This window comes from Canis lupus, chromosome 20 (assembly GCF_003254725.2).
Source record: "Canis lupus dingo isolate Sandy chromosome 20, ASM325472v2, whole genome shotgun sequence".
Classification (NCBI taxonomy): Eukaryota; Metazoa; Chordata; class Mammalia; order Carnivora; family Canidae; genus Canis; species Canis lupus.
The window spans coordinates 13,405,924-13,433,320 of record NC_064262.1 but is presented as its reverse complement, the minus strand read 5'-3'; the positions used below and the strand labels follow the sequence as shown (position 1 = coordinate 13,433,320).

Below are 27,397 nucleotides of genomic sequence, written 5' to 3'. Positions count from 1 at the left end.
ACCAAGTGGTAACAGCCTAGAATATCTTTTGATGCTTAACAGGAATCAGTGCAAAGTGAAACAAATTTTGGGCAGCCCCTGTGGCCCAGGGGTTTAGCGCCGCCTGCAGCCCAGGGTGTGATCCTGTGGGCCTGGGATCGAGTCCCACATCCGCCTCCCTGCATGGAGCCTGCTTCTCCCTCTCCCTGTGTCTCTGTCTCTGTCTCTGTCTCTCTCTCTCTCTCTCTGTGTGTCTCTCATGAATAAATAAATAAAACCTAAAAAAAAAAAGTGAAACAAATTTTACTTCTGTAATGAAAAATGACTTATTTGGAAAAAAATATGATTGGCTTATTTTCTTTCTTTTTTTTTTATTTATTTATGATAGTCACACAGAGAGACAGAGAGAGAGAGAGAGAGAGAGAGAGAGGCAGAGACACAGGCAGAGGGAGAAGCAGGCTCCATGCACCGGGAGCCCGACGTGGGATTCGATCCCAGGTCTCCAGGATCGCGCCCTGGGCCAAAGGCAGGCGCCAAACCGCTGCGCCACCCAGGGATCCCGATTGGCTTATTCTCTTAACAAAATGTTGAATAAAAATGATGCTCAAAAATGTTGCTTATAAATCATTTTTATCAGAAAAATAATCAAGTTCCAAAAGAGAAAATGCAGTCATTGAGGAAAATATTAAAGAACATTGCATATAAATTTTACACACTAAAGCACTAAAATAATTATAAGTTCAAAAGATACTGAATCAGTGTCAATAAAGCAAATAAAAAATCTCAAGATCAATCATCATGTATCATAACACTCAAAGCACATTTATTTATAACACTATATGATAGATAAAAATCATCAAGCATTTTTACATGAAATATTCACACAGAACTTTAAAAAAATGATATTGTATATCACTGCAATTCAGATTTAGATTTTCACTTATTGTAAAAACATATCTATTGCAAATGTTCTTGAAGTGTGGCCCAGGGGTTGCTGGGATCTCTGAGACCATTACTAGGCATCTGCAAAGTTAAAATCATTTTCATAATAATACTCAATGTCACCCGCCTTTTGTAACTATCATGCTCTTATTTTCATAAAACAGTGATCCCTCCCAGCCTTGCATGTTTAAATAAGTTAATATGTATCTTAAAGAAGCATATCTTGACAAATATAAAAAGATATATACTAGGTTGCTAATAAGCTACCTGGTAGGGAAATGAGAAGGTAGAAGAAGAAGGAAGAGGAAAGCTAGGGAAACAGAATAAAATACTTTTAAAAATAAGCAGGTGAGGGGTGTCTGAGTGATTCAGTCAGTTAAACATCTGACTCCTGATCTCAGCTCAGGTCTTAATCTCAGGATTGTGAGTTCAAGCCCTGCACTGGGCTCCATGCTGGGCATGGAAACTACTTTAAAAAAAAAAAAAAAAAAAAGCAGATGATTACATTTGTACATTTAGATAAAATGATGGGGAAAAAAATATAAGACCTTTTCAGAAGAAAAAAAGGCCACCGAAACCAACTTTAAAAAAAAAAAAAAAACAGTAAACTACTGGTTTCCATACTTTTGGTTCGTGGTAACCTTTAGTGTCTGATTTACTTTTTCCTGACATCCCTAGGCCAGAAGAAACACATAAGAGTTCTGCTAGGTACAAACATCTTAATAACTACTTATGTCCCATCCTCTTAACACCATTTGGAAGGTCAATTCACACAAATAGAAAATTATATATATTTAAATATTGACCACATTTACTTACTAATGGGATATATATGTCTTCTGGTCCCTGCACAACTTCTCACGCCTTGGAATCAAGTTGAAAATTGGCACTCTCATTTTCTGGCACGCAATTATTGTCAATGGTACCTGCTTGGTAAGACAGTAACCACCAAAAATCCAGCTTCCCAAAAATGCTACCTAATCAAAAGGAATGTCATATAATTTAATGTTGAAACTGTGAACCATCCCAGAGCAATAATTTCTGTATCACTGTGTTTCCCTTGAACATTTAAAATATCCTGCAGTACCCCTGTGAGTTGCCTTCAGCGCCCCCAGGTATTGGTGTATTCTAAGAACAATGGATTTCAAGTTCAATGCGCTTTTCCTTGTCACCATGGTTAGTTTCGCAGGAGCCAACTGTGGTGAGAAAATTCCATTATTATCAACAAAGCAAAGCTTAAATTAGCAAATCTAGTATAGGAAAATAGGATGTTTTAGAAGACTTTTGATAGTTCGTGGAGTTGGATAATTCATGCAGCTGTTCTGATGTACAGTTTTTCTTTTCTTCTCACTTTTTAAGGTCCCTTTCCCAATTCAACAGTGGTATGAAAAATTTAAAGATGATTCCATATAAAAGCAAAATAACAACCCCTGAGAGTTCAGGCACCTACTACATTCAGTACAGATCTAAGACCACTTAGAACTACCTCACCAAAAACACCTAAGAAAGGTGAGGAATATACAATGATATAAACCACGTTCTTAAATGCTTCATTGTTGATGCATAATGCCAGATCCCCAATCCCAGTGAATCTGTGTGAGCGGTATGTAAGTAGTACTGACAAGTGAAAAAACTACGTATGCATGGAGAGAATTTCCCTCTTGGCATAGCACAAAAATATCATGAGCTTTAGGCAAAGAAAAAAGAAACAGAAATTATTGTTTTGCACATTTTTCCACTTAAAAAATAAATATTCTAAAGCTTCTGAGTCTGTGGAAGGATTCTGAAAGAATTTACTATGATTGGCCTCCTTCCCAAAACACCTAGCTATTCTGTAGGTTAGCATTTTAGTTAGTCCCTCTAACCTAGCTCAATATTACAAGATAATCACCTTACTCAAAAACTACAATTTATGCAGCCCTCCATTTTTTAAAAAGATTTATATATTTATTTGGGAGACAGAGAGAGCAAGCACACACGTGTGCACATGAACAGGAAGACAGGGACAGAGGGAAAGGGAGAGAGAATCTCAAGCCAACTCCACACTGAATGCTTGATGAAGCTTGATGTCATGACCCTGAGAACATGACCTGAGCCAAAACCAAGAATCAGACACCTAACTGACTGAGCTATCCAGATGCACCCCAATGCAGCCCTCTATTTCTAAATAAAATTTAATTTACACCTACCAAAGAAGGTTTTGAAACTGCAAATTTCCCTTTATTTTGCTCCTTTCTTATTGTTCATCCATGAGAATCAAGAAGGATCCCAGGCCCACAGAATGTTACTGCTCTTTCTATCAACTCTATCTCATTTGTCATTGCTATCCAGCTTTTTCTGCTACAGTATATAGCATAATTTTCTCCCAGTGGGATGTAATGACATTATACTCATAGTAAGGGCTATTTTCACCTTATCTCAGTTAAACCAGAACTGAGCCAAATTAAAAACAAGTAGGGGTTTGGGGGTAGAGATGGGGAGGAGGCTAATGACAGAAGGAAATCCTGGGAAACTCCAAGTGAAGATGACAGGATAGCTGAAGGCTGAGACAGGTTCACTTGAGAATGGGGGCAGGAATCTACACATCTCCTTCAGCTCCTAGTGCTTAAAAAGCAGTTTCCAATGCCCATGTCCCACATTTCCTTCCTAGTTACATCTTCAGGCCTGTCCTATGGAAGCTAAGAAAATGCTCTGTGAGAGAAATGACCATATTGCACCACACTGGTATAGACTGGTCATTCACAGATGGTGTGTTGAGGGCATGTTCTCACATCACCGCTCCAACATTTAGAAACTTGAAATAAGACTGGAGAGAACCTGACACAGGGCTTAAGTCCTTGCCTTCAAGCAAGTCTATGTTTCAATTACACCACTTCTATTCTTGAAGATTTCCTCAGAAGCATCACCCTCCACATTAATCCTCCTTCCAGCACCCACTCCACTATTTTTTCTGCTCCTGTAGAATGGCTATACCATCTTTCTTAATTTAAACCCATTTCCTTTGGAGCTATCATCCATGTGGGGTTAAAATGCCTGGCTGTAAAACTTCCAGCTGCAGCACTCTGTGAACTAAATGACCATTTAAAACAGCACACAGCACAATGAACAACACACAATAGGTGCTCAATAAATGTGTGTTGAATAACTAAATAAACAAATGCTGAAAATGAATATTCATTATAAATAACTCTAGCACCAAATAAATTGTGTTAGTGATAAAAACAACATATTTTAAGACTTGTACTATAATTGGTTAAATTGTATTTTTGTGACTATTGGCAGATCTAGGTATAATGAGATCCGGATACAAAGCATGACAGGTACAACTACGTGGCATAATGACTGGCATACTTTAGCCATTCAAATCTGGTGAATGAATTTAAGTTACGTCAGTTCTAAGTAAAACTTAGATATAACCAATTCTGAGCTCTCAGACAAAATGCATTCCCAAGCTAGTACCTCTGGAAAGTTCTTTGTATCTTTGTCAAATTTATTCACTCTGAATTTCATACTTAGTCAAGTTATGTTTGAACATGAAATTCTCCTAGTTTGTATGTAAATACGAATGTAAACACTACACTGCAAAAGAAAGCATTTCTCTGAAATTCCTCATCGTGATTTCCATAATCATTTTTTAACTTTTCCTTATTTTCAACAGAGAAAAACTTCTTGTCCAGTTTATGTAAAATGGATAGTCTGTCGTTTGCATTTAAAATGAGAAAAAGATAGAGTTATTCCACCACCTTGTGGACTATTAGGGTATTGCTACTTCATAGCCAAAAGCACATTTTAAGAAAGAAGTTTGGGAACATTGAACAGCGGTTGATCATGCCTTTCTCAATCCCTGCAGTTGTTGTCCCTAATTCCACATCATCAAATCTTAACCATTCCTCAAAACACAGTTTAAATGTCCCCATCATAGAGCCTTCTCTAACTACAAAATAAAATTACAAGAAAAACAGCTGAGTGAAAATGTATCTCTGTCCTAAACTTCCTTACCACCTTATCTGGTTCCTTTCATTTTCTAGTTGTCTTACATAATCTTATCTTCCCTGCTGGACTTAAAGTATTTTGAGGACAGGTAGACAATCACCTTTGGTAGCTCATACCTGCTCTGAAGGAATAGTTTAATATTCAGAAATTTTGCAAGCCGGTTGTTAAACTGTTGATAGTGTGAAATCAGCCATGATAGGTATACTTATACAACAGAAATCAGAAAACACTACAAATCAGAACACTTGAAAAAAATATTTTATCAGCTCTAATTTCTCCACATCCCATTTTTTCTACATGTAATATATAGTGAGAAGAAGCAGTAACTCCTACCTCAGAGGATTGTTGTAAAGATTAAACAAATCCTACATAAAAGGCTTTCTTTTATGTTTTTCTTTTTTTCTTTCTTTCTTTCTTTCTTTTTCTTTCTTTCTTTCTTTCTTTCTTTTCTTTTTTCTTTTTCTCACCTTTCTTTAAAAGGTGAGATAGTATTTGCTCACCAAGTATTATAATTATTCCCCATGCCCCATCACATTGCCTTGCAAGTAGTAAATTTTCAGTAAATACTCAATTGTTGAATGACAAAATCAAGAATTTCAATGGATAAAGAAGATGTGGTTTATGTATACAATGGAATATTACTCAGCCATTAGAAATGACAAATACCCACCATTTGCTTCGATGTGGATGGAACTGGAGGGTATAATGTTGAGTGAAATAAGTCAATTGGAGAAGGACAAACATTATATGGTCTCATTCATTTGGGGAATATAAATAATAGTGAAAGGGAATAGAGGGGAAGGGAGAAGAAATGGGTAGGAAATATCAGAAAGGGAGACAGAACATGGAAGACTCCTAACTCTGGGAAATGAACTAGGGGTGGTGGAAGGGGAGGAGGGCGGGGGGTGGGGGTGACTGGGTGGCGGGCACTGAGGGGGGCACTTGACGGGATGAGCACTGAGTGTTATTCTGTATGTTGGCAAATTGAACACCAATAAAAAAATAAATTTATTATTAAAAAGAAATAAATAAAAATTAGGCCTAAAAAAAAAAGGGAACCCTCTCGCTAAAAAAAAAAAAAAAAAAAAAAAAAAAGAAGAAAAGAAAAGAAAAAAAAAAAGAATTTCAATGGAAAATTTTAAGAGATGTTAGTTAACACTGATAAAAATCCCAGGTTAACAATAGAACAAACTATTACCAGGGACATAAGTTCATACTTATAAATTATCCATAGGGCACCTGGGTTGGTCAGTCAGTTAAACATCCACCCTCAGCTCAGGTCATGATCCCAGGACCCTGGGATCAAGTCCTGCATCAGGTTCTCTGCTCGGCAGGGAGGCTGCTTCTCCCTCTCCCTTTGCCCCTCCCCCACTTGTCTGCACATGTGTTCTCTCTTTCAAATAAATAAATTTTTCATTTTCCTTCTTTCCGTCTTTGTCCTCTCAGTCTCTGTACCTCCTTTCTGCATCTTCTCCCATTTTCATTCACTGCAAAGTGCCTTCCTTTCTCATTTCTCTTTTAACTCTATTTCATAATGCAAAATAAATCATTTATGCTGTACTTTGTTCCAGAAAAGGTTCATGGTGAATAATAGATAACTTGGTTTCATGTTTAGTGAATAAGCATTTTATATTTCTCCAAGGGAAGAAAACAAAGTAGGTTTTTAACTGCCTCTTTCATTGATCCCATGCTCCTATTCAATTGGCCCTTCTCTGCAGAAAATGAGTTCTCTATATCGACCTTTGGGGAAAGACAAAACTAAGCTTCTAAGTACAGAGTTGAAAACCAAATTACCGTGAATTCTAGACACTTTCCAAAACAGGAAGCAGGAAATGATCCTGTCTTTTAAGGTCTCGGTCACTCTCCTATCTCTACACCTACCTCACCCCAATCCTAATATGGTGTTTCTTTAGATATAAGGCAGCTTCCAATAACTAACCATGTTCAAGGACCTGTCATAGCTTCATTTGCTTGCTAAAGAATAAGACCAAAAAATTGAAACTACTTAGTTGTAAAAACCATCATAGAATATGATTTACTCCAGATGATTTGAAATAAAATTCCAATTGTTCAAATGTAAATTTAATCATCTAAAATAAATTTTCCCAAGAGACTCTCACCTACAGGAAACAAACTGAGTGTTGCTGAAGGGCAGGTAGGTGAGGGGCTGGGGTAACTGGGTGATGGGCATTAAGGAGGGCACTTGATGTAATGAGCCCTGGGTGTTATATGCAACTGATGAACCACTAAACTCTACCTCTGAAACTAATAATATACTCTATATAAATTAATTTAATTTTAATTTTAAAAGTAATTAACTAATTATCTAAATTTCCACTTATTTAGATATTATTAACTAGTATGAAATTTTTAATGGAGAAAAAAGTTAAAGTATTGAAGTAGTATCTCTAAGATGACCATTTGCCCATTTTAAAATATACAAATTCTGTCTGTGATCACTTCTGGCTTAAAAATACACATAGGCTGAAACAAATAGCATATCCACAAGGCACTGGCTAAATGCCCTCTACTTTGATATTGGTCTATATAATTCCCTTGTCCAAGAACATGTGGATATGACAATGTGTGATAGGGGTTTCCTCTAAGAAGTGGAAATAAGTGAGTGAATCAGAAATTAAAATTCCAACTAACCTGCAGACATCCATACTTGAGATAATAATGTATTTGACTCACCTCCCAGTCTGTTACCAAAGGACACTGTCAAACACAATGATTCTTTTTTCTCACCAGCTGTCACCACCAAGTTGGCTATGCTTTGTGTTTTCCCTTTGTGTTTGAAGTCAGACCTAAAGCAGATGGCAAAACTCAGTGCCAGAGCAAAAGTAGAATTGGTTGTCTTACCTCGAGAGATACTGCCAGACTTCATTAAGACAAAAGTCCCAGCAACAAACACCTACAAAATCTAGAGTCTGGAAAGTATACACTGAACTTTACCAAGTAACAACAACAACAACAAAACCCACTTTGGGAAAAAACTGTAATTAATTTGCTAAATTGCGATGAGAAAACTAACATATTTCATCTTCAGTGAGATGTGGTTCCTGTGTCATCAACCCTATAATTTCCAGGTTCTATAAAAAAACAAATTAGGTTCAATGTTCTAAGCTGAGCTCAGAGATAAATTCTAGAACATGAAATATAATCTTCCAAAGCTGAAACTTCACTAAGGCAAATAGACGTGAAATTATTTAACTTAAAAAAAAAATACTGCAAATTAAAATTATAAAGGAACTAAGTGGAAGGTGAGACTATCCAACTGAAGGTATTAAAGCTAGAATTACGATTAAAGACAGGAATTCAAAACTGCAAGAAATGGCCAGTCATTCATTAACCATAGTGTAATTACTGAGAGTGGAAAAGTTCGGATTAGAATGACACTGAAAAAACCCTCTTACTTACAAAGAAAGTTTGATCTCCCATAAAAATAATCTTCTTGGGGATCCCTGGGTAGCTTAGCAGTTTAGCTTCTGCCTTTGGCCTGGGGCATGATCCTAGGGTCCGGGGATCGAGTCCCTCATCGGGCTCCCTGCATGGAGCCTGTTTCTCCCTCTGCCTGTGTCTCTGCCTCTGTGTGAGTGTGTGTCTCTCATGAATAGATTTTTCAAAAAATTGTTTAAATAATAATAATCTTCTTGCCTTCCTTTCTGAAGCCAAACAGTTCAAAACTTCAAAAAGCCACCTATTTTGCTTCTGCTGAGTGGCATAGGAATAGAGCAATCTGTTGCTGCCATTAATCTATTAAAAATGTCTAAAAGATAAGAAAATAGAACTAGAAATCACTTCTACAGCCATTCATAAGGTGATGATATTCTCTGCATTTTTATTATTACCCAGAGAGAGACAAAATCATATATGCAATAGATTTCTATTATTCAGCCCCTTCGCTCAGGCAACTCAGGCTAGTAAATTTGCGGTAATAACAGTTGACTGTCACAAGGCAGAGACCTCAGTGGCACAACAGACTATTCTCAGTAGTCAGGGTCCAGGACTAGAATATGCAGCAGGAAGATCAAAATTTCTTTTGAGGCAGACTAATTAATTTGATTTATCAAAGCCCAAGGGCAACAGCCCTTAAAATAAAACTTTTTTCAACCCTTAATAAAAGAATCTCTAAGTTACATAGTTCCCCTCACTACAGAGACACTTAACGTGGAGGCTAGGGGTGCTGACCCCTCACACAACTGAAGATCCACGTATAACTTGTGACTCCCCCAAAACTTGACTACTAATAGCCTACTGTTGACTGGAAGACTTACTGATAACATAAACATTCAATTAACATATTTTGTATGTTATATGTATTTTATCCTGTATTCTTATAACAAACTACAGAAAAGAAAATGCTATTGAAAAAATGAGACTACATTTTACTGTACATTGTACTGTACAAGATCCACATATAAGTGGATCCGTGCAATTCAGACCCATGTTGTATAAGGGTCAGCTTTACTTTCTAATAAGATGAAATACTGTACATATTTCTTAATTTCATGATTTATAATCTTTTACTTCCTTCACAGCAGCTGGAAGAAAGGCAGTCTCTGAGGATGGCTAAGATTTGGCAACACAAATAATAAGACACTTTGTTTTCAGAGAGGCAGTTTCAGACTCAGGCCCAAATCCTACTGTATCACTCATACACACAGGATACACCAAAAAAAAATCACTTCATTTATTTGAACTTCAGTTCCCGGATTTTGTTCAAGAGAGTGAATATTGCCTACATCATGGAGTTATTGTGAAGATTAAAAAAGAAATGTATAATGTGTAGTATAGAATCTAGAAATGTGATGTCCAATACAGTAGACATTAACTATATGTGGCTATTTAAATCAAATTTAAATCATTAAAACTAAATAAATAATTTAAAATTCAGTACTTCCATCACACTAGCCTTATTCCAAGTAATCAGTAGTCACATGTGGATGGCGTCTCCAATACTGAACAGCATAGTTACAGAACATGTTCATCACCACAGAAATTTTTCGACATTGTTAGAGAATGTAGTAAGTGCTCAATAAATGTTCATTTAATCTGTCTGGCATTTTCTCCTTCTCCTCACTAATTCTTCTAAGTTCTCAGGATGCCCAAGATATCTCCATATCAGGAAGGAAAACAATATGCTAAAACTATATATGTGTTTGTCACTTTTTTTCACTCCCAAGAATACTGGAGTTCTACAAGAGCACAGCAGGGCAGTGCTTACCACAGATAGGAGTACTAATGATGAGGATTTCAGGCCTTGCAGACACTGAGGAAGGTCTTTTTGGAGAAAAATAATACCCACAGTATTCCTCAATTTATACCTAAAAATCTACTACTCACAGCAATGACGTTGATTTTAACACGTTAACATTTACTAAGATAATGAAAAAGAAAACAGCTTTTTCCTCTGTAAAATTCATTTCACAATAATTTTTTCCTAGTTGGAATATCTAAACATAAGTATAAATTATCAACATTTTTCCAGAGTAACTTTAATCAAGTTAATTTGGGCATTTGAATAAAATTACTTGTATTTGTCTTTTTCTTTCTTTGGTTTCATTTCCCTTCTCCTTCCAAATAACCAGAACTAGAGCTGGGAAACTACCAGAGCGAAAATGCTGAAAGAGGTTTAGAAAGTTGCAGCAATGTAGAATTATAAGCTGAAATTTAACATAATTCCTAAGAAAAATCCTGGTGTCAGATGTTACTTGAGAGTAACTGGTAGAAATTATCTTGTAGACCTTTGTAAACGTGGGCCTAAACATTCTAGATAGATTTCTTAGCAACAAGACATTTGCAGCACTACTTCAAAAGATCCACATCTTTGTTTTCAAAACTGCATATAGAAGAAGCTGGCCAATGGACCTTATTATAAATGAGCCGAAAGGAGATCTAGAACTTTTTAAAAATCATGACGTCCTGCTTATGGGTGGTATCCTAGGTAATACGTAAAGCTACCTTCCCAAGTCAAAAGGAAAATGTGTGAACCCAACTTCTTGAAAGGTTATTGCAAATAAGATGCAAACACAGCAAGTCTGTTCTCACAGCCTTGGTAAAAGTATTTGAATACAGCTGGTAATGAATTTGATCATATGTCTTTGACAACTGAAATTAATTCCCTGTTGGTGACCTTTCAGGTTAAATAAATATATAATTCTCTTGTTTCACCTCTTTATATATTATCAAACAATCCCCACTTGATTGTATACTATTATGAGCTATTATTCTATAATCATCAATCCTGGGTATTTACAACTAAAGTACTTACAATAATAATATTCTGATTGTGATTATATCTTGATGCTTTTTGTTATCATATCAACAAGGTAAATTATGGATTTCATTATACTACAATGCAATGATAATATAGCACATGATGCAAGACTTTCATTCTGCTGAAGCCATATATTTACTAGCAGTATAAACACAAAAACATAAGCTACTGTCTTTTAAAAGGCACAGATATCACAGGATCATAATTTTGTAAACTACCACTCTCAAGTTATTTTAATATAGTCATATTTTTTCTTACTGCAAAATGGTCCACATGCCATCCACTTTTGACATAAAATTTCAGCTACTAAAAAGACACATTTTCTGAACAAATCTCTTTCTATTCTGCTTTTTACAATACTGGACACTTATTATTATCCCTCCTACCAGATATAAATGTTATGGTTTTTTACTATTGTTTGCTGCAAATTTCTATTCATATTATCTTAGGGAGGCATTCTTTAGTGTAAAACACATCAGAAAGGCAAAGTGTTAAAAATAAAAGACACAACTTACCAACTTATAAAATAAACAAAAATTCAGATACCAACTAGCAGCTGTACAGAACAGAGTAGATGATCATCCAGCCCACACCTTCTAGGAATAATAATGGTAATAATAATACACCATTTTCACTGGCTAAATTCTTTGACTACAGTAACAGACACTGACTTAACCTAAACCTAAAAGAATTTGTTATAGGAATACAAATATGTTATGTGAATTAAAAAGGAATCAGAACCAGAAATGACCAGGAGTCAAGAACTGAAAAGTCCTCTCTCCTTCTCACTTATCTGCCTTGTTTTTTTGTCTTGGAAGACTGACTTATCTCTGCCTCTCCATCAATATACCAAATAAAGCTACCTCTTGTTCCCAAATTATACATAGAGTTAGCTGGGTTTTGGTCTCAACCGTTCATAAAGAAAATCTAAGTGGCCTTCTTCAATCAAGTATGCACCAAGAAGTGAAAAGCAGGGATGCCTGGGTGACTCAGCAGTCTGCCTTCAGCCCAGGGTGTGATCCTGGAGACCCGGGATTGAGTCCCATATTGGGCTCCCTGCATGGAGCCTGCTTTTCCCTCTGCCTATGTCTCTGCTGCTGTCTCTGTGTCTCTCATGAATAAACAAATAAAATCTTAAAAAAAAAAAAAAAGCATGAGTCAAGGCTTAGGAGTTGTGTAATATAAATATGACTATCGGCAAGCCCACCCCATGAGATGGGCTATTTGCAGGGTTGGGAGGGATCTTCTCAGAAGGCGAGGAGTCTATGAGTTGGGCAGAAACCCCAGAAGTATCAACTACTATGCTTCGTTCTCATCAAAATGATTTCATTCACATAATCTTATTTGATATGAGATCCAGTGCTACTCAAAATCTAGTAGTGATAGTTATAACTTGTGCCAAGATTTCCAAACTATTCTATTCATGCTGTCATAAGCACCAACAAATATAGAACTTCTGCTTACTTTAGGCCTTTGATCACTAGCTATAAAGTATATCCCAGATTAAGCTCAGATAATGCTAGTAACACTGTGATAAAGGAATGGCTTCTCAGTACAAAATCATGCAGAACCTCATAAAAGCTCTGGGGAAAACAGAGAGAGAGAGAGAGAGAGAGAGAGAGAGAACCATCTCAATTAGTCTATTTTTGTTTAAAAAAATGGGAAGGTCATATAGCCATACTTTAGCCAAAGATCATTTAACCTACAGAATATTAGAGTTTTACCATATTGCACATTTTTATTACTGATTAGATTAATTCTTCTACCAATAAAAAAAAGCCATAAGAAATTTGAATAATCAATGTAATATTCAGGCCCAAGGCTTATTCATGGCAGTCAATGTGTGGGCAACTCATTAATGTCCAGAAATACATTTTTTTTCACCATCTAGCTATAATATTTTTCAAAACAAATTTTGAAGATCCAGGTCCCTAGCAGTGAAAAGCAGGTGTCTAGAGAAAATAAGATAAGTTTTTAGACCTGGAAAAGATGAAAGACTGACTGCTTGGCACTCTCAAGACTGGGTATATCAGCCTGCAAACATCCTCTCATTATTTTAATCTCACACTATATAAAATACTTTTGGATCCTTTGCTAGCAAGATTAAAAACAAATTAAACTGAAGGGCTGACATGAACTGAGTATCTTATTCGGGAAGCACATTCACTGACAACTTCAGGAAAAAAAATAAAATGTATGCTTCAAAATACCATTCCGAAAGGCAGACAAAACTACCAAGAAAGAGCAAGCAAGAAAGAAAAAGAAAACAGCATGACAATCTCAAGTACAGGAGAGTGGTTCTTATTGCTCCTATAATTCTTTATTCCTAACATTCTTATAGTTCTTACTAATTTCTAGGTGTATGTAATTATTTGTTCGCTGGAAAGGAGCTCTCCTGAGGCATCATGTCTTCTTCATGGCCACATTCCCCAAATTGGAAAACATAACACTGCGCAATGTAAACACGGGATTTTAAACAAAATGTAACAATGGGATGTGCACCCTCAAAGACTACAGAAGCAGCACAAAGGTGATTTGGGAGAATGTCAGACTTGAAAAAAATAACTTCAAGAATCCAAGAAAGAGGGACGCCTGCGTGGCTCAGCAGTTGGGCGTCTGCCTTTGGCTCAGGGCGTGACCCTGGAGACCTGGGATCGAGTCCCTGCATGGAGCCTGCTTCTCCCTCTGCCTGTGTCTCTGCCTCTCTCTGTGTGTCTCTCATGAATAAATAAATTTTTAAAAAAAAGAAAGAAAAAAAAAAAAGAATCCAAGAAAGAAACCAGAGCCTCAGACTAAGTAAAAAGAAATGAAAACGTGAAACACCACCAAAGTAGAATCAATGTTTGGCCAGGAAACTCATAGCTATGGAGGTCTCGGGCGAGGAAGAAATATAGGGAAGTGCTTTGGTTTGTTCCTCTAGTAACTGGCGATCATGGACAAATTACTCCCCCAGTTTGTTTTAAAGGAGAAAAGGAAGACTTGCAGAAGAATTAGTCAACTCGGGTCATTGCGAGCTCGCGGCGTCTGTAAGACAGAAAGCAGAAACGTCCAGTCACCGGTTGCATCTCCACGACCTGAGCCAGGTTCCTGGATGTCCCGAACGTCTGAGCAGGAAGCAGAAGCCTGGATACGTAGGAACAGTACTGGAAGCCGCGGCGGGAGAGGTGATTGCTGAGGAAGCCCAGGTGAGGCGAGGACAGGGCCTGGGGCAGAAAGCTGAGGGCCGCCCAGCGACCCCGCAGTCAGGAGGGCGCAGGACGGTCGCCAGGGGGCAGCGCGGGCCGGGCAGGCGCCGCCGAAGCTCAAGGACGCGGCGTCTCAGGCAGAGGCGGCAGGACCATCGGGTCAGAGAGCTTTGAAAATGTTCCCCGGATTCACCAATTTCGAGGTTATCAGAATCCCTTGTTGGCGCCGTTTTTTGGGTTTTTTTTTTCTGGGAAACCGAGAACACCGGGAGTGGGCGCCCCCACACCTGCCTCAGGGCGCCCTGCACCGCCACTCTGCCGCCTGAGCTCAAACCCTAGCGCGCGCCACCCAACTTCCACGCAAGTCCCAGCACTTCAGAACCCTGCTCCCCCACCCTCACCCCAGCAGTCTCCGCGGGCCTCAGACACCTGACAAAGCGACCTCCCCCCTCCCAAGCCCTCCCTGGGAGGCTCACAAGAAAAATCAACGCACTTCATTTTGTATTTCAAAAGCTACGTCCGTACCTTCCAAAGCTTTGTGTTATTTGTTGTGCATCTGGCCCAAGAGAGCGAGCCAGACCAAAAGGCAAGGGAGGCTGAGGGTCGAGGGAGGAGGAGACACCCTCACAGGCCACTCGGGAAAGGTGAGAGAAAAACTACGACTCCCATGAGGCGACGGGGCTGCGGGACCGCGGCTCCCAGCATCCTCCGCGTGCCCCAGGGTGGCAGGCGCGTCGAGATGGCGCGAAATGCCCGCGAAAGCTGTGGAGCGGTGGCCATGCCATGCGGGATGGCAGCGTCTGAGGAGGAGCCTGAGGCCCCGAGCGAGCGCCTGGATGTCGCGCGCGGCTTGGAGAACGTGCCTGTGAGCGCGTGGCCCCCGGGGACGGAGCCAGAGCCCTTCCAGGTAGGGGGCGGGGCGCGGCCGGCGCCGGCGCCCTTCTCTAGGGGGCGAGCCTTACCCGCCGCGCGTGCTGCGCGCGCAGCCAGCGGGGTGGGACTGGCGCCGGTCCACGTGGGGGGCGGAGCTGGGGGCTCGAGCGCGTTGCTCCCCGGCCTGGCCGTAGTTCTGTGGGCGCCTCTGATACCTCAGGTTGTCTCCCTATTCTCGACTTTTTTTTTTTTTTTAATGATTTGATTTATTTATTCACGAGAGACACAAAGAGAGACAGAGACACAGGCAGAGGGAGAAGCCCCATGCGGGACTCGATCCCTCCATACCCTGGGCCAAAGGCAGCCTGAGCCATCCAGGCGCTCCTCGACTTTTTTTTTTTTTTTTTTCCTCTTTTTCTTACTCTGTTGGCAGAGCTGTTACCTGCAGGAATGGCTCTCTTCAAAGCACAGATTTGAGTCTTGTTCTCTTAACGCTCCCTAATGACCTTAGCAAGAGTATTCCTCTTTGCTCCCCACAGACTGGCAGTTTCCTGAAGGGCAGAACCCGGTGTTTTGTGAGGACCCTGGGAAAGAGCCCTGAGAACCCGGCTTTTTTTTGTTTGTTTGTTTTGTTTTGTTTTGTTTTGTTTCTTCTTCTTCTTGGCTCTGGCCCCTGAACTCATCTAGGAGTCGGGGGCAAATCATTTTCCTCTGTGGTCTCGTGTGGAAGATAAGGCGTGGGCCCTCTTAATGCATCTCCATTCACTAGGCTTATAAACTTAGTCCCTAGAGTGAGACTTTGCTGAGTCTCCCTCATGCTGTGAGGTCTTGGCCAAATGTAAACTCGCCTCAGCTAAGCCTTGGAATCATACCCCACCCCACCCCTCACCCCCAGCCTATGGTGAAAATAATAGTACCTCCTGGATTGCTTTGAGAATTACAAGTAAAACACACTTCCTAGTTTACTAAACAACTCAATAAATGTTCGCTACTATTACCACATCAACACCCTTTCTGCTCTACCTTTCCCACCCCTCTGATCTTGGCCTACTCTTTGCCTTCGAAATATGACCAAGAAAACAATTATGTTGGAGTGGAAGAAGCGCTTGGAGGTAGGAGAGCTAGGTTCAGGGTGGAGCCATCTCGGGCTATTTCTTGCAGTCTGAGTTTGTTCATCTGCAAAATGAAAATAATTAAAAATGCATGACCTTTGTCACATATACGGTCAATACCAAGCCCTGTATGTCCCTCCTTCTTCCTAGGGTTGTTGTGAAGATCAAATAAAACAGTAGACTCGGTAGCAGTTTTCAAAGAGTAAAGCAGAATATTAATGTCAGGAAAGGTTATTTTTCCTCAAACTACTTTAGGGCAGTTTTATGGTTAATAATACAATTGGCTAGTACCCTATTAAACACTAATCCCTAAAAGCTTATTCAAGACCAAACATTGCTGAATGTCTGGTCAGAAACACTGTAAATGTTTTCTTTATTCAGCTAGTAATTGAGCGTATATAATGTGCTAGGCATTAAGCTAGACCTGGAAGATAAAATGGTGACAACCGTGCCTTTGAGCTTACAGGATCCTATAGAAAGCACTTGGTTGCTATGGCCAGGGGCTGGGGGAGGGGGGGTTAAGAAAGGAGAGAGGAAGCCGTATGATTGATACTTATACCTACAGTTGATAGGCATAAATGAAAATCTGGAGACCAAGCCTCAGTCCCACAGTATTCTAGCTGTGTGGCTATATGCATAGCCCTGGGTAGAGTTAGAGTTACAGAAAGAAGTTAAGGTCCTTCCTCAAGGAGTTTATATAGTCTTACCAAGAAGATAAAACATACTTGAAACATTTATGAAAAACCTAAAAGTGTCTTTAACTAGTTTGCTTTCCTATATTCATGGAGCACAAAACTTGTCTTATGAAAGGTCAAAACTGCTTGCTTACTCCAAGCTCTGCCTTCACCGGCATGTACACACATAAGAATTAAGGCCTGCAAAACTCAAGGTAAAAATAACTCTGTGTCTAGTTTGCTTTTGAGTACTGTGTGAAAAGGCAAAAAGAACATTCACATGTTCACACTGAAACAAGCCTATCATAATGCCATCTGTGTTGAAAGCCACGTAGAAAATAAACTAATTGATTTTCTTGAACGGAGAGTTGAATCTAGCCTTTTTTCAGGTTTCTGAAACCAGTTTCAAACATATATCTTAAGATTTCAACTTGGCCTTGACAAGAATTATCTGGCTCACAGGCTCTTAATAGCTGCTTGGAGCAAAAACAAACCCATGGGGTAGAGGCCAAGTACAAAGATTCATGTAGCGGGTGTTTTAGAACAACCAAAAAAGGAATGAAGATTTTCACAGCACTTCCTTTAGATTCAGAATCAAGGCCTAGGTTTTAAGCCCAAAATATTATGTGGTGTCGTACTTAAGTTTCTGGGGCTTCAATATAGAATGTGACTTAGAAAAGTCAGACTTTCAATAAGAAATTATCAAGAGCTGCAATCAAGCTATCAAAAGATATTTCCTAAGCCAGCTGCTCAGTATCCAGTACTATGAAAAGTAACCCAACCCTCATTACCATGTCCCAACCAAACCACATGACCATTTGCTTGAGACATGTATTTGTTAGATAAGACTTACACATGTAATCAACCAGAGAGCCATACAGTCTATACCTAAAATTTAGATCCCAAAATTCATGCTATTAATAAGCGCAGGTCTAGTTCACAAAAGAGAAAAAATCTGTGTATGAGAATAGCCACAGAGCTCATTTTCCTTTTCAACATGCTGTCTCCTGGTTTCCATTTTGGCTTCTCAAGTGACCATGGTTTATTTAAAAAATAAAAAAAATAAAAAAAAATAAAAAATAAGTTTTCTGTCAAAAAACTTAAAATCTCTGACCAGTTCTTCTAAGATCTGGTTTCTCTTATATTGTGTGTCACTGGTCATTTTGCATTTATTCCCAACTCTTGCATGATCAGTGTTTGCATTTTGATACATACCAAGAAGAAATTTTTATTATACAAAAAAAAAAAAAAAAAAGATAAAAATCCCACTCTCAGTGTCTTCTTTGTATTTTTCTGACTATTTCTAAATCCCAGCACATGCATCTAACAAGCAATAAAGGAGGCAGTATTTGTGGATGAATGAAAGAAGTCTGTGCTGGGTCAATTCTAAGTTTCCCCCTCCTTAAGATGGATAAGTAATGGAAAACAAAAATATAAAAAATTATCTCCTAGACAAAATTTTGGTTTAACTATGTTTGAACCTGCAAAGTTTAACGTCATAATCTTTGTTTTCACCACCCTACCAGAAAGCCTACATAATTCATATTGAACACTTAATGGGCCAGTCACTAGAGTAAGCTTTTTACGTGGAATGTCTCATTTTTTTCCTTCACAGCCACCTGTGAGATAGAAAGGAAATATTTAGAGCAGTTAAATAATGTGCCAGAAATATATGATGTTTTAAATATAAAATCTAGAAATAGTATCTAGAAGCATTTAAGGAAGCTACTATTTTAAAAGTATAAGGTGCCTGGCATTGAGGACAGTGTTAGTTTTTAAATTTAATAATACCTGGGGAACAAGGGCAGATACAGGTATTACTCCTGTTTTATAGATGCAAACCCAAAATTTAGAAGGTAACTTGCCCTAAGTCACAATGCTAATAAGAGCCTGGTTCTGTATGTGTTTCCTTTAGGACATTCCATGTTCTACATTCAGAAGTTCTCCATTGGTTGTCTGGTGTTCAGGCCTGTCACAGGCCTATCTGGCCTCCTGCACACTTTGCCTTAGCCTCATCTCCCAACTGGAGACCTGAATTCTCATTAGCCATGAATATCTTTGACTCAGTTTTCCAGCTATTTTCTGGAATCACTGTCAGCCTTCACTGTGGGCATATCAATCAAGTCATTTGTAAGAAATAGACCAACACAAACTAAGTCAAGCAAAAAAGGGAAGGAATTGCCTCATAACAGCAAAGTCCAAGAGTGCTAACTATAGGAATATCTGGATCTAAGAACTCTAGTGGTGTCATCAGATACTTCTTTTACCACCTCTACCTTTCGCACCCCTGTTCCCCTTTCCTCTGGTTGGCTACACTACTCAGTAGGTCTTATGTGTGAGGTAGAACTGGAGAATGCCAGGTGGACATGTGGAATGAGAATGTCTCTTCCTGATAGTTTGAGCAGAAGTCTCAGAATTTTTTTTTCATTGATATGTCTTAAGTACTGTGCCGACCCATGAACCAAACACTGTTGAAAGGAGCAAGAAATGACCTGATTAGCCAAGTCGCGGTACCAGCCCAAACTGGATCCTCATCCAAACCAATGAGACAGGAGTGGGAACGGTTCCCCTGGGAGGAGTCAGGGTGCTTTTATCAGAAGAAAAGGAATGTTGGATAGGTAAAAATATGTCCTCTTATGGTCTCATTCCCCAAGCTTTGATCTCTCCTGGGTTTAGGGTAAGCAAAAAACCCTCAGGGTAATAACCTTTTTTGGACCAATTTGGCCCTGGGCTTTGCTCCAGGAAGTAGAGGACAGACTATGGAAAGAGTTACAAATTGGGAGCATTTAAGCTCATGTCAGCTGACTCCCAGTTTGTAACATACTTAACATTAGCTTTCAGATTCTCAAAAGTTAACAATTTGCATGGCATATTATTTTTTTAAGATTTTATTTATTTATTCATGAAAGAGGCAGAGACATAGGCAGAGAGAGAAGCAGGCTCTCTGTCGGGAGCCCCATGCAGGACTCTATCCCAGGACCCCGGGATCAGGACCCGAGCCAAAGGGATGCTCAACCACTGAGCCACCTAGGCGCCCTGGCACATAAATATTTGAATAGAGTATCAGGTCAATGACATCAGATTATTTCTAAAAGCGGTTTTCCTATACATAGTTAGATACCTGAAAAGATGAATAATTACATAATCGTATGTTAATGTAGAACACAGGTTTCAAAAGATTATTCTCTAGTATAGCCATTTTTCTAAATCAGGTGAAATATCTTTTTGTTTTTTTGTTTTGTTTTGGTTTGTTTTTGTTTTGTTTTTTTTGAAATATCTTTTTGGAATAGTATTTTACTGTTTATGGAGGAGAAAATGAAGATCTATGGAGAAAAAATGATTTGTGATTAAGTATTGGTATCAGGGTTAAGGATTACATCCATCAAGGGAAAACAAATATTCTCTTTAAACAGGAAGTTTATCCAAAGGTCTCTCTTATCCTTTGGAAGGTGTCATTTGGAATTAGATGCCCTTTATAATCTGTGTTTCTAAAAGACCTTAGATTGTGCATCAAGTTTAAATTCCCGAATTTTAAAAAAACTGTATCACTAGATTCTCCAGGGTCTTTTAAAAATATATTAATAAGAATAAGCAAATAACAATATTTTTTCAAACCTATCCATATCCAAATAAGTTCAACAAAGAATAATATGTTCTTCTGGTTAGAAGACTACAGTAAGTCAGGCTTGATTACAAAAGGAGTTATCTGTGTCCAAAAAAAAAAAAAAATCACTTTACAGTATAGTGATTTATACAGTACATCAAAAATATGTGCGCCTTTAAGAAGAAATCAGTTTAAAAGAATTCTTCATGAAAAGTTTAACAAAGAGATGATAAAATCTTCATTTTACAAGTACATTTTAAAATGTCTCAGTAACCATTTACATTTCAACCTTGACTCTTAAAAGCTGGAAGTAGATTCTGTATAAGACAGCAGTCATTGAATTTGACTGATAGGGCATCTTTTTCTAAGCCATTCTTTATCCCTTTAGGACATCTCCACTAAGCTAAAGCTGTAAGAAATGACACAAACAAGAGAAGCTATTTCCGCTCTCCCACCCCCAAATCACTTTTTAAGCAGCGTGTTGGCCTTCCCCCGCAGGTACTCCCACTCATCATCCTCCTCATCTTTCACAAGAGGATGTCAATCCTTACCCCAGCTTAACGTTTTTTTAAAATACAGGGTTTTGAGCCTAACTGGATAGCTCCACCGAGGCCTCCACAGGTAGTGTAACTACATGTTGTTTAATACTTTCTCCAAAGCTTGGCCCAGAGACGCAATATTAGTGCATGATTGACTGACATACACGGCCCAGATATCCTTCTAGATACTCTAAAATCTATCCATGAATTAAGGCCTGTGCGGCTGGTCCCTTGCAGTACTACTGCTACTGATTGTGCTGTGGCAGCATGCCAAAAAGCCTTTATTGAGAGTCAGAATGAAAAACAGACCATGAAACTGTTTTCTGGAAAAGAATGGTATAGACAGACACATTGTGAAATTTCTCTCCAGTCTATATCAGAAAAAGTCAATGCTTCTTCTGAACTGTGAGATTATTTCTTATGGATAATGCAAGCCATACATCTATTTGTATTTCCCTCTTTGAAGAGGCTGTGCTTAGGCAAAACCAAACGTCCAGTTTATTTCTGCTACATACTGTGTATGTCAAAGCTCACTCAACTAGCTCTTCTTTTTCCCTTCACCTTATATTTATGTATTGTTCATTTATCTTAATTCCTTGTATGTCTCATTAAATCCTTTTTGGAGGGGTACCTGGGTGGCTCCATGGTTGAACATCTGCCTTAGGCTCAGGTCGTGATCCCAGGGGCCCTAGGATCCAGTGCTGCATCATGTTCCCTGCAGGCAGCCTGCTTCTCCCTCCGCCTATGTCTCTGCCTCTCTCTGTGTCACTCTTGAATAAATAAATAAAATCTTTTTTTAAAAAAATCCTTGTTGGAACAAAGCAGGTGTGATATTGTGATTTTTAAAAAATATGTATTTGCTCTTTGCCTCCATTTCTGGCACAGAGCTCCTAAAACCCTTGTTATTTACCAAGTAATGAGAGCCTCAAAAAGGTATCTGTTGTTATATTAATGAGGCGAGTTTTGGAAAAACACCTGAAGATGACAGCTGGCTGCCAACCAGCTGGTTGGCTGTGGAGCCAACCATATGATTAGAGTGTTGCAACTTTCAGTACCCTCACCCCTGACCTCCAACTGGGAGAGGGGCTAGAGGTTGAATCATTTGCCAGTAATAGCCAGTGATTTGATCAATCATGGTTATGTTATGAAGCCTCCATAAAAACCTAAGAAAACAGAATTTGGAGAGCTTCTGGGTTGGTGAACACCTGAAGGTGCTGGGAGGGTGGCTTGCCTGGAGAACCCATGAAAGTTTTTCTCCCTTTCCCCATACCTTGCTCTAAGCATCTCTCCCATCTGGCTGTTCCTGAGTTCCTTTTATAATAAACTGGTATCTAGTACATAGGATTTTTCTCTGTGAGTTCTGTGAGCTATTCTAGCAAATTAATCAAATACAAGGAGGGGATTTTAAGAACCTCTGATTTACAGCTTGTCAGCCACAAGTTCAAATAATAACCTGGACTTATGACTGGTGTCTGAAGTCCAAGGAGGAGGTCATGGGAACCTTTGATATGTAGCCCTTCAGTCAGAAGCACAGTTGACAACCTGAGCTTACAACTGGTGTCTGAGGGGGTGGGGAGCAGTCTTAGGACTGACCCCTTGAACTGTGGAATGTGATGCTATTGGATAGTGGCAGAATGGAGTTGAGTTGTAGGATACCCACCTGGTGTCTGAAGCATTGCTTGTTAGAGGTGTGGGGAAACTCCCACCACTACCACCACCACACTGAAATTGGTTCCAAGAACACTAATAGCAGTTATAAATAAATGAGTTACATTCCATATAAGCAAGAATTATTCTATACATAAAGAAATATGCTGGGCTCATAAGAGATACTTTCATCTTCAAGGTTTGGAAATATGCTTCATTATGCTAGTAAGGAAATAACTAGAGATCAGGTCTTACATAGAGATTTTGGACTTGAGACTTTCTTTTTCTGTAATATGAGAAACTTTTCTATATTATCTCTTTATCATTTAGTAAAAACATTTCTGTATATATATATATAATACATCTACATTTATTAGTATCTATATAACAAATATGATTTTTGGATGCAATTTCTTGGCCAATGCCTATTTTTAATTTTATGAAGACTCAAATAAAACTATAAAGTAATAGTGTCTTTTTTAAACATCAAAGAGTATTTAGGAATTTAGACCATCATTAAATTGGGAATTCCTAAGAAAAATCAGTGGAAGACTCTTCCAAAAGCATTTTTCATTAATTTATTTATCATTCGTGACTTTCTTCTCCCCAAAAAGCATCTGCAGTGACTCACAATAAAATACATATATGCATTTATATTGTCAGATAAATGTAAAAAGATCAAGTGCCAAGAATAAAATACTTAACTGCTTTAAAAACTAAATTCAGCACTGATCTTTCTGATATCCAAAGCTAAGAGGGGAAAAAAATGAGTTCTAAACCCTTCAATTTTTGATAAGAGAAAAACATATATTTTTTCTTTTAGTTACTCCATACCTAAAATGAAACCACAGAATTTTAAATCCAAAAATTAATCTTATTTTTTAAATTGAAGAGATATGTTTCAAACAATATCTTAGTATATGTTGTCAGTTTTGTTTTAATCTATTTTTTTATATGTTGGAATTGGGAAGTGTCTCATCCAAAAGCTGCTTGAAATGTGGGGTGTCTGGGTGACTCAGTAAGTTAGGCAGCTGCCTTCGGCTTGGGTCGTTATCCCAGGGTCCTAAGATTGAGCCCTGGTGGGTCAGGTTCCCTGTTCAGTGGGGAGTCTGCTTCTCCCTCTCCTGCCTGCTGCACCTCCTGCTTGTGCTTCCTCTCTCTCTCTCTGTCAAATAAATAAATAAAAATCTTTTAAAAGAAACAAGAGAAAGATATATATGAAATACATGACATGCCATGCTAACTTAGAGCATTTCTATTTTTTGCAGTATACTCCTGACCATGTAGCTGGACCTGGAACAGACGTTGATCCTACACAAATAACCTTTCCCGGATGCATTTGCCTCAAAACTCCCTGCCTCCCTGGTACTTGCTCCTGTCTCCGTCATGGGGAGAACTATGATGATAATTCGTGCCTTATAGATATAGGATCAGAAGGAAAGTGTGCAAAGCCAGTTTTTGAATGCAACGTCCTATGCCAGTGCAGTGATCACTGCAGGAACAGAGTAGTCCAGCAGGGTCTGCAGTTCCAACTCCAGGTGTTCAAGACGGATAAGAAAGGCTGGGGACTTCGTACCTTGGAATTTATACCAAAAGGACGGTTTGTCTGTGAATATGCTGGTGAGGTTTTGGGATATTCTGAAGTACAGAGAAGAATTCAGTTACAAACAATACAGGACCCAAATTACATTATAGCCATTAGAGAACATGTTTACAATGGGCAGGTAATAGAAACATTTGTTGATCCTTCCTGCATAGGAAATATTGGAAGATTTCTTAACCATTCTTGCGAGCCAAACCTGTTGATGATTCCTGTCCGAATTGACTCAATGGTACCAAAGTTGGCACTTTTTGCAGCCAAAGATATTTTGCCAGAAGAAGAACTCTCTTATGATTATTCAGGAAGATTTCTTAATCTAATGGACAGTGAAGACAAAGAAAGGCTAGATCATGGGAAAATAAGAAAATGTTGTTATTGTGGTGCCAAATCATGTGCGGCTTTCCTGCCTTACGACAGTTCACTGTACTGCCCCTTAGAAAAGCCAAACATCAGTTAGGAGTAAAAAACAGGAGAAACACGTTAGATCTCTCTCAGTGGGCAAGAATCAGAAGGAACTGGGCATGTCCAGCTCAGCCCCTTCCTTGATCCTCTCTCAGAAGCAGTTTAGCCTGGGGGGAAGTCTGCTCTGTGCTAAGCACTTGTGCTTCGCTACAGGGGAGACCAGTGGTGGTCTGGCTCTGCCTGTGTCTGGCTGCAGAAGTTTAACTCAGGAAAATGGCAAAGACTATAAATTGTCTAACAACACTCCTTCTTCCCTTCTATAGTAGCATTCTTAATTTTTAGTTCGGTACTTTTGCTAGTTAGATGTGGCTAAATGACTACGTTTTAGCTAGTGAGATAGAAGCAAAAAAAAGATGTGTCTTTAAATGGAGACGTTTTTCCTTATCCCACTCTTTCTTCCTGTTGGCTAGAATGCATGCATTTAGCTGGAGCGGGGACATCCACCCTAGACCCCGGAATGACCCTAGAAAAGGAGGCCATACATAGCTAATGAACAAATAGGAAAGGAGCCTTTTCTGCCAGATACTCTGAAACTCTCTCACTCCTCTGGACTTTTAGGTGAGAGTCTCTCCCTCATTTAAGCCACGGTTAGTTTCAGTTTTCTAGCACTAGCACCAAACCTCATTCTAATGATCCAAGGAAACCCTTGTGGCTACATACCGAAGCCTTGCTTTCCCATCAATTTTATCAGTAATAAAGCTGATATTTTCATTTCTGTCTGACTCATGCATCTTATTTCTCATTTGCTTAGAGACATAAATCAAGGAAAAGGGCATGGTTGACTATCACCTGCTAAAACCCTAATAACTACCATGAGTAGTGAAAAATATAACCATGGCACTAACTTCCATATACCTAACCAAAAAAAGTCTTAGAGGAAACACATTATAAAATTTTTACTCTATACTGGCTATATTCCAAATATTGTGAAATTGTGCTTCAAAACTTTATAAACAACTTCCCTTCTCCATGTATTAATAACAAAAAAAATAACCCTATCAACACTACAAGAGGGGATGGAAGTTTTATAGTTCCATTTAAACTTCTAGAGAGGCAAACATCTTTAACTTCCTTCCTTAAAGCAAGGATATTAGAAAAACAATATGGAGATTTATCAGATATTTTGAAAGCTAAAATAACTATTTGGGTCCTATAGTATTTAATAAGTTCATTAATTTCTGCTCTACTGCATTTAAACCCTACCACCAGGAGGCCCTAACACTTTATAAGTTAAAGGGATCCACATTATACATAACATCACTTTTATATGATATCATAAGTAAGACAGTTGTTATATACTTTAAATGAGTGAAATGTATGGCATAGGAATTTTATCTCAATAAGCTATTAAATAAGAAGTATATTAGGGTTTGCATGTTTGAATTATATTATTTTCAGAAATGGTTCTGTGCAAATAAAGAATAGAGAGTGCTCATAAAATGTCCTACACTACAAATGTGTGATGTCAAACACAGAACAAATTTTTCCTCCAATCTAATCATTTCTCCCTGCAAACCTTCCTCTAGAACTTTGCTTTCTCTGAAGGAGTCCTGCTTGTGGCAAAGCAGCTTGTATCACTCATTTCAAGATGGACTTTCTTCTCCCCATAAGCACTTCTGATAACCAAGGTACTTCAGAAGCAGTAAGGAAATAGAAGGAAAATGTTTGGCTCACTGTTTAATTGTATAGATACTCTTTCCTACTTCCTTTAGCCCTTTCTCTGTTGAGTATCAGAGATACTCCCAGAGGACAATCTTCAGAGACATAAGCAGCATCTTTCTCTTGGTGCCTCTGCCAGAGACAGAACTCACTGAACACGGACCCTGGGAATTTTCTGTACTCATGCACAAGTTTATTCTTAAACAGCACATAGCCCTGGAAATCAGATTCCTAACATAAGAGTCCACATAGTCTATTCCAGGTCTTTTCTAAACACTGAGTTAACTGCATTTACTTTCTTGCCTTGTTTCTACAAATGGTGACACTTCTGTTTTTGAGAACAAACATTAAAAGATATATATTTTTTTATTATCTTAAAATATATATAAACTTTACAACTAAAAAGTACTGCAAACTCGAAGTTTAAAAGGTGGCATATATCTTCATGAAATTAAAACATAAAAATTGGCTTTGAAGTCAATTTCCACTGACTTCATTAAGAATGTGGAAATGTGGGGGCAGCCCAGGTGGCTCAGCGGTTTAGCGCCGCCTTTGGCCCAGGGTGTGATCCTGGGGACCCGGGATTGTGTCCCACGTCAAGCTCCCTGCAAGGAGCCTGCTTCTCCCTCTGCCTATGTCTCTGCTTCTCTCTCTCTGTCTGTGTCTCTCATGAATAAATAAACAAAATCTTTAAAAAAAGAATGTGGAAATGTGTATCTTGGAAACGATTTTGGCCCAAGAATAATAAAGATCATACTTGGAGAATACAGCTTTCCAAATTTCTTTTTTTTTTTTTGATGATTTTTTAAAATTCCTCATTAATGTTTACAAATTATCAGTGGCTAAAT

The 27,397-nt window shown here is 38.6% G+C and overlaps 1 protein-coding gene and 1 long non-coding RNA gene across 2 annotated transcripts; one reads left to right on the top strand and one right to left on the bottom strand.

Annotated features, from left to right (window-relative positions):
• Positions 1–9,583: 9,583 nt before the first annotated feature.
• LOC112662697 (uncharacterized) lies at positions 9,584–15,045 on the bottom strand. Its single transcript, XR_007404347.1, has 2 exons — positions 14,905–15,045; positions 9,584–14,218 (listed from the first exon to the last, which is right to left on the bottom strand). It is a non-coding gene; the product is annotated as an uncharacterized LOC112662697 (long non-coding RNA).
• A 1-nt stretch (position 15,046) lies between these two features.
• Positions 15,047–25,605, top strand: LOC112662672 (histone-lysine N-methyltransferase SETMAR). The gene is made up of 2 exons (XM_025451262.3): positions 15,047–15,286; positions 24,097–25,605. Exons 1-2 carry the CDS (start codon positions 15,047–15,049, stop codon positions 24,883–24,885), a joined length of 1,029 nt encoding a protein of 342 aa, XP_025307047.1. The 3' UTR covers positions 24,886–25,605.
• Positions 25,606–27,397: the final 1,792 nt, after the last annotated feature.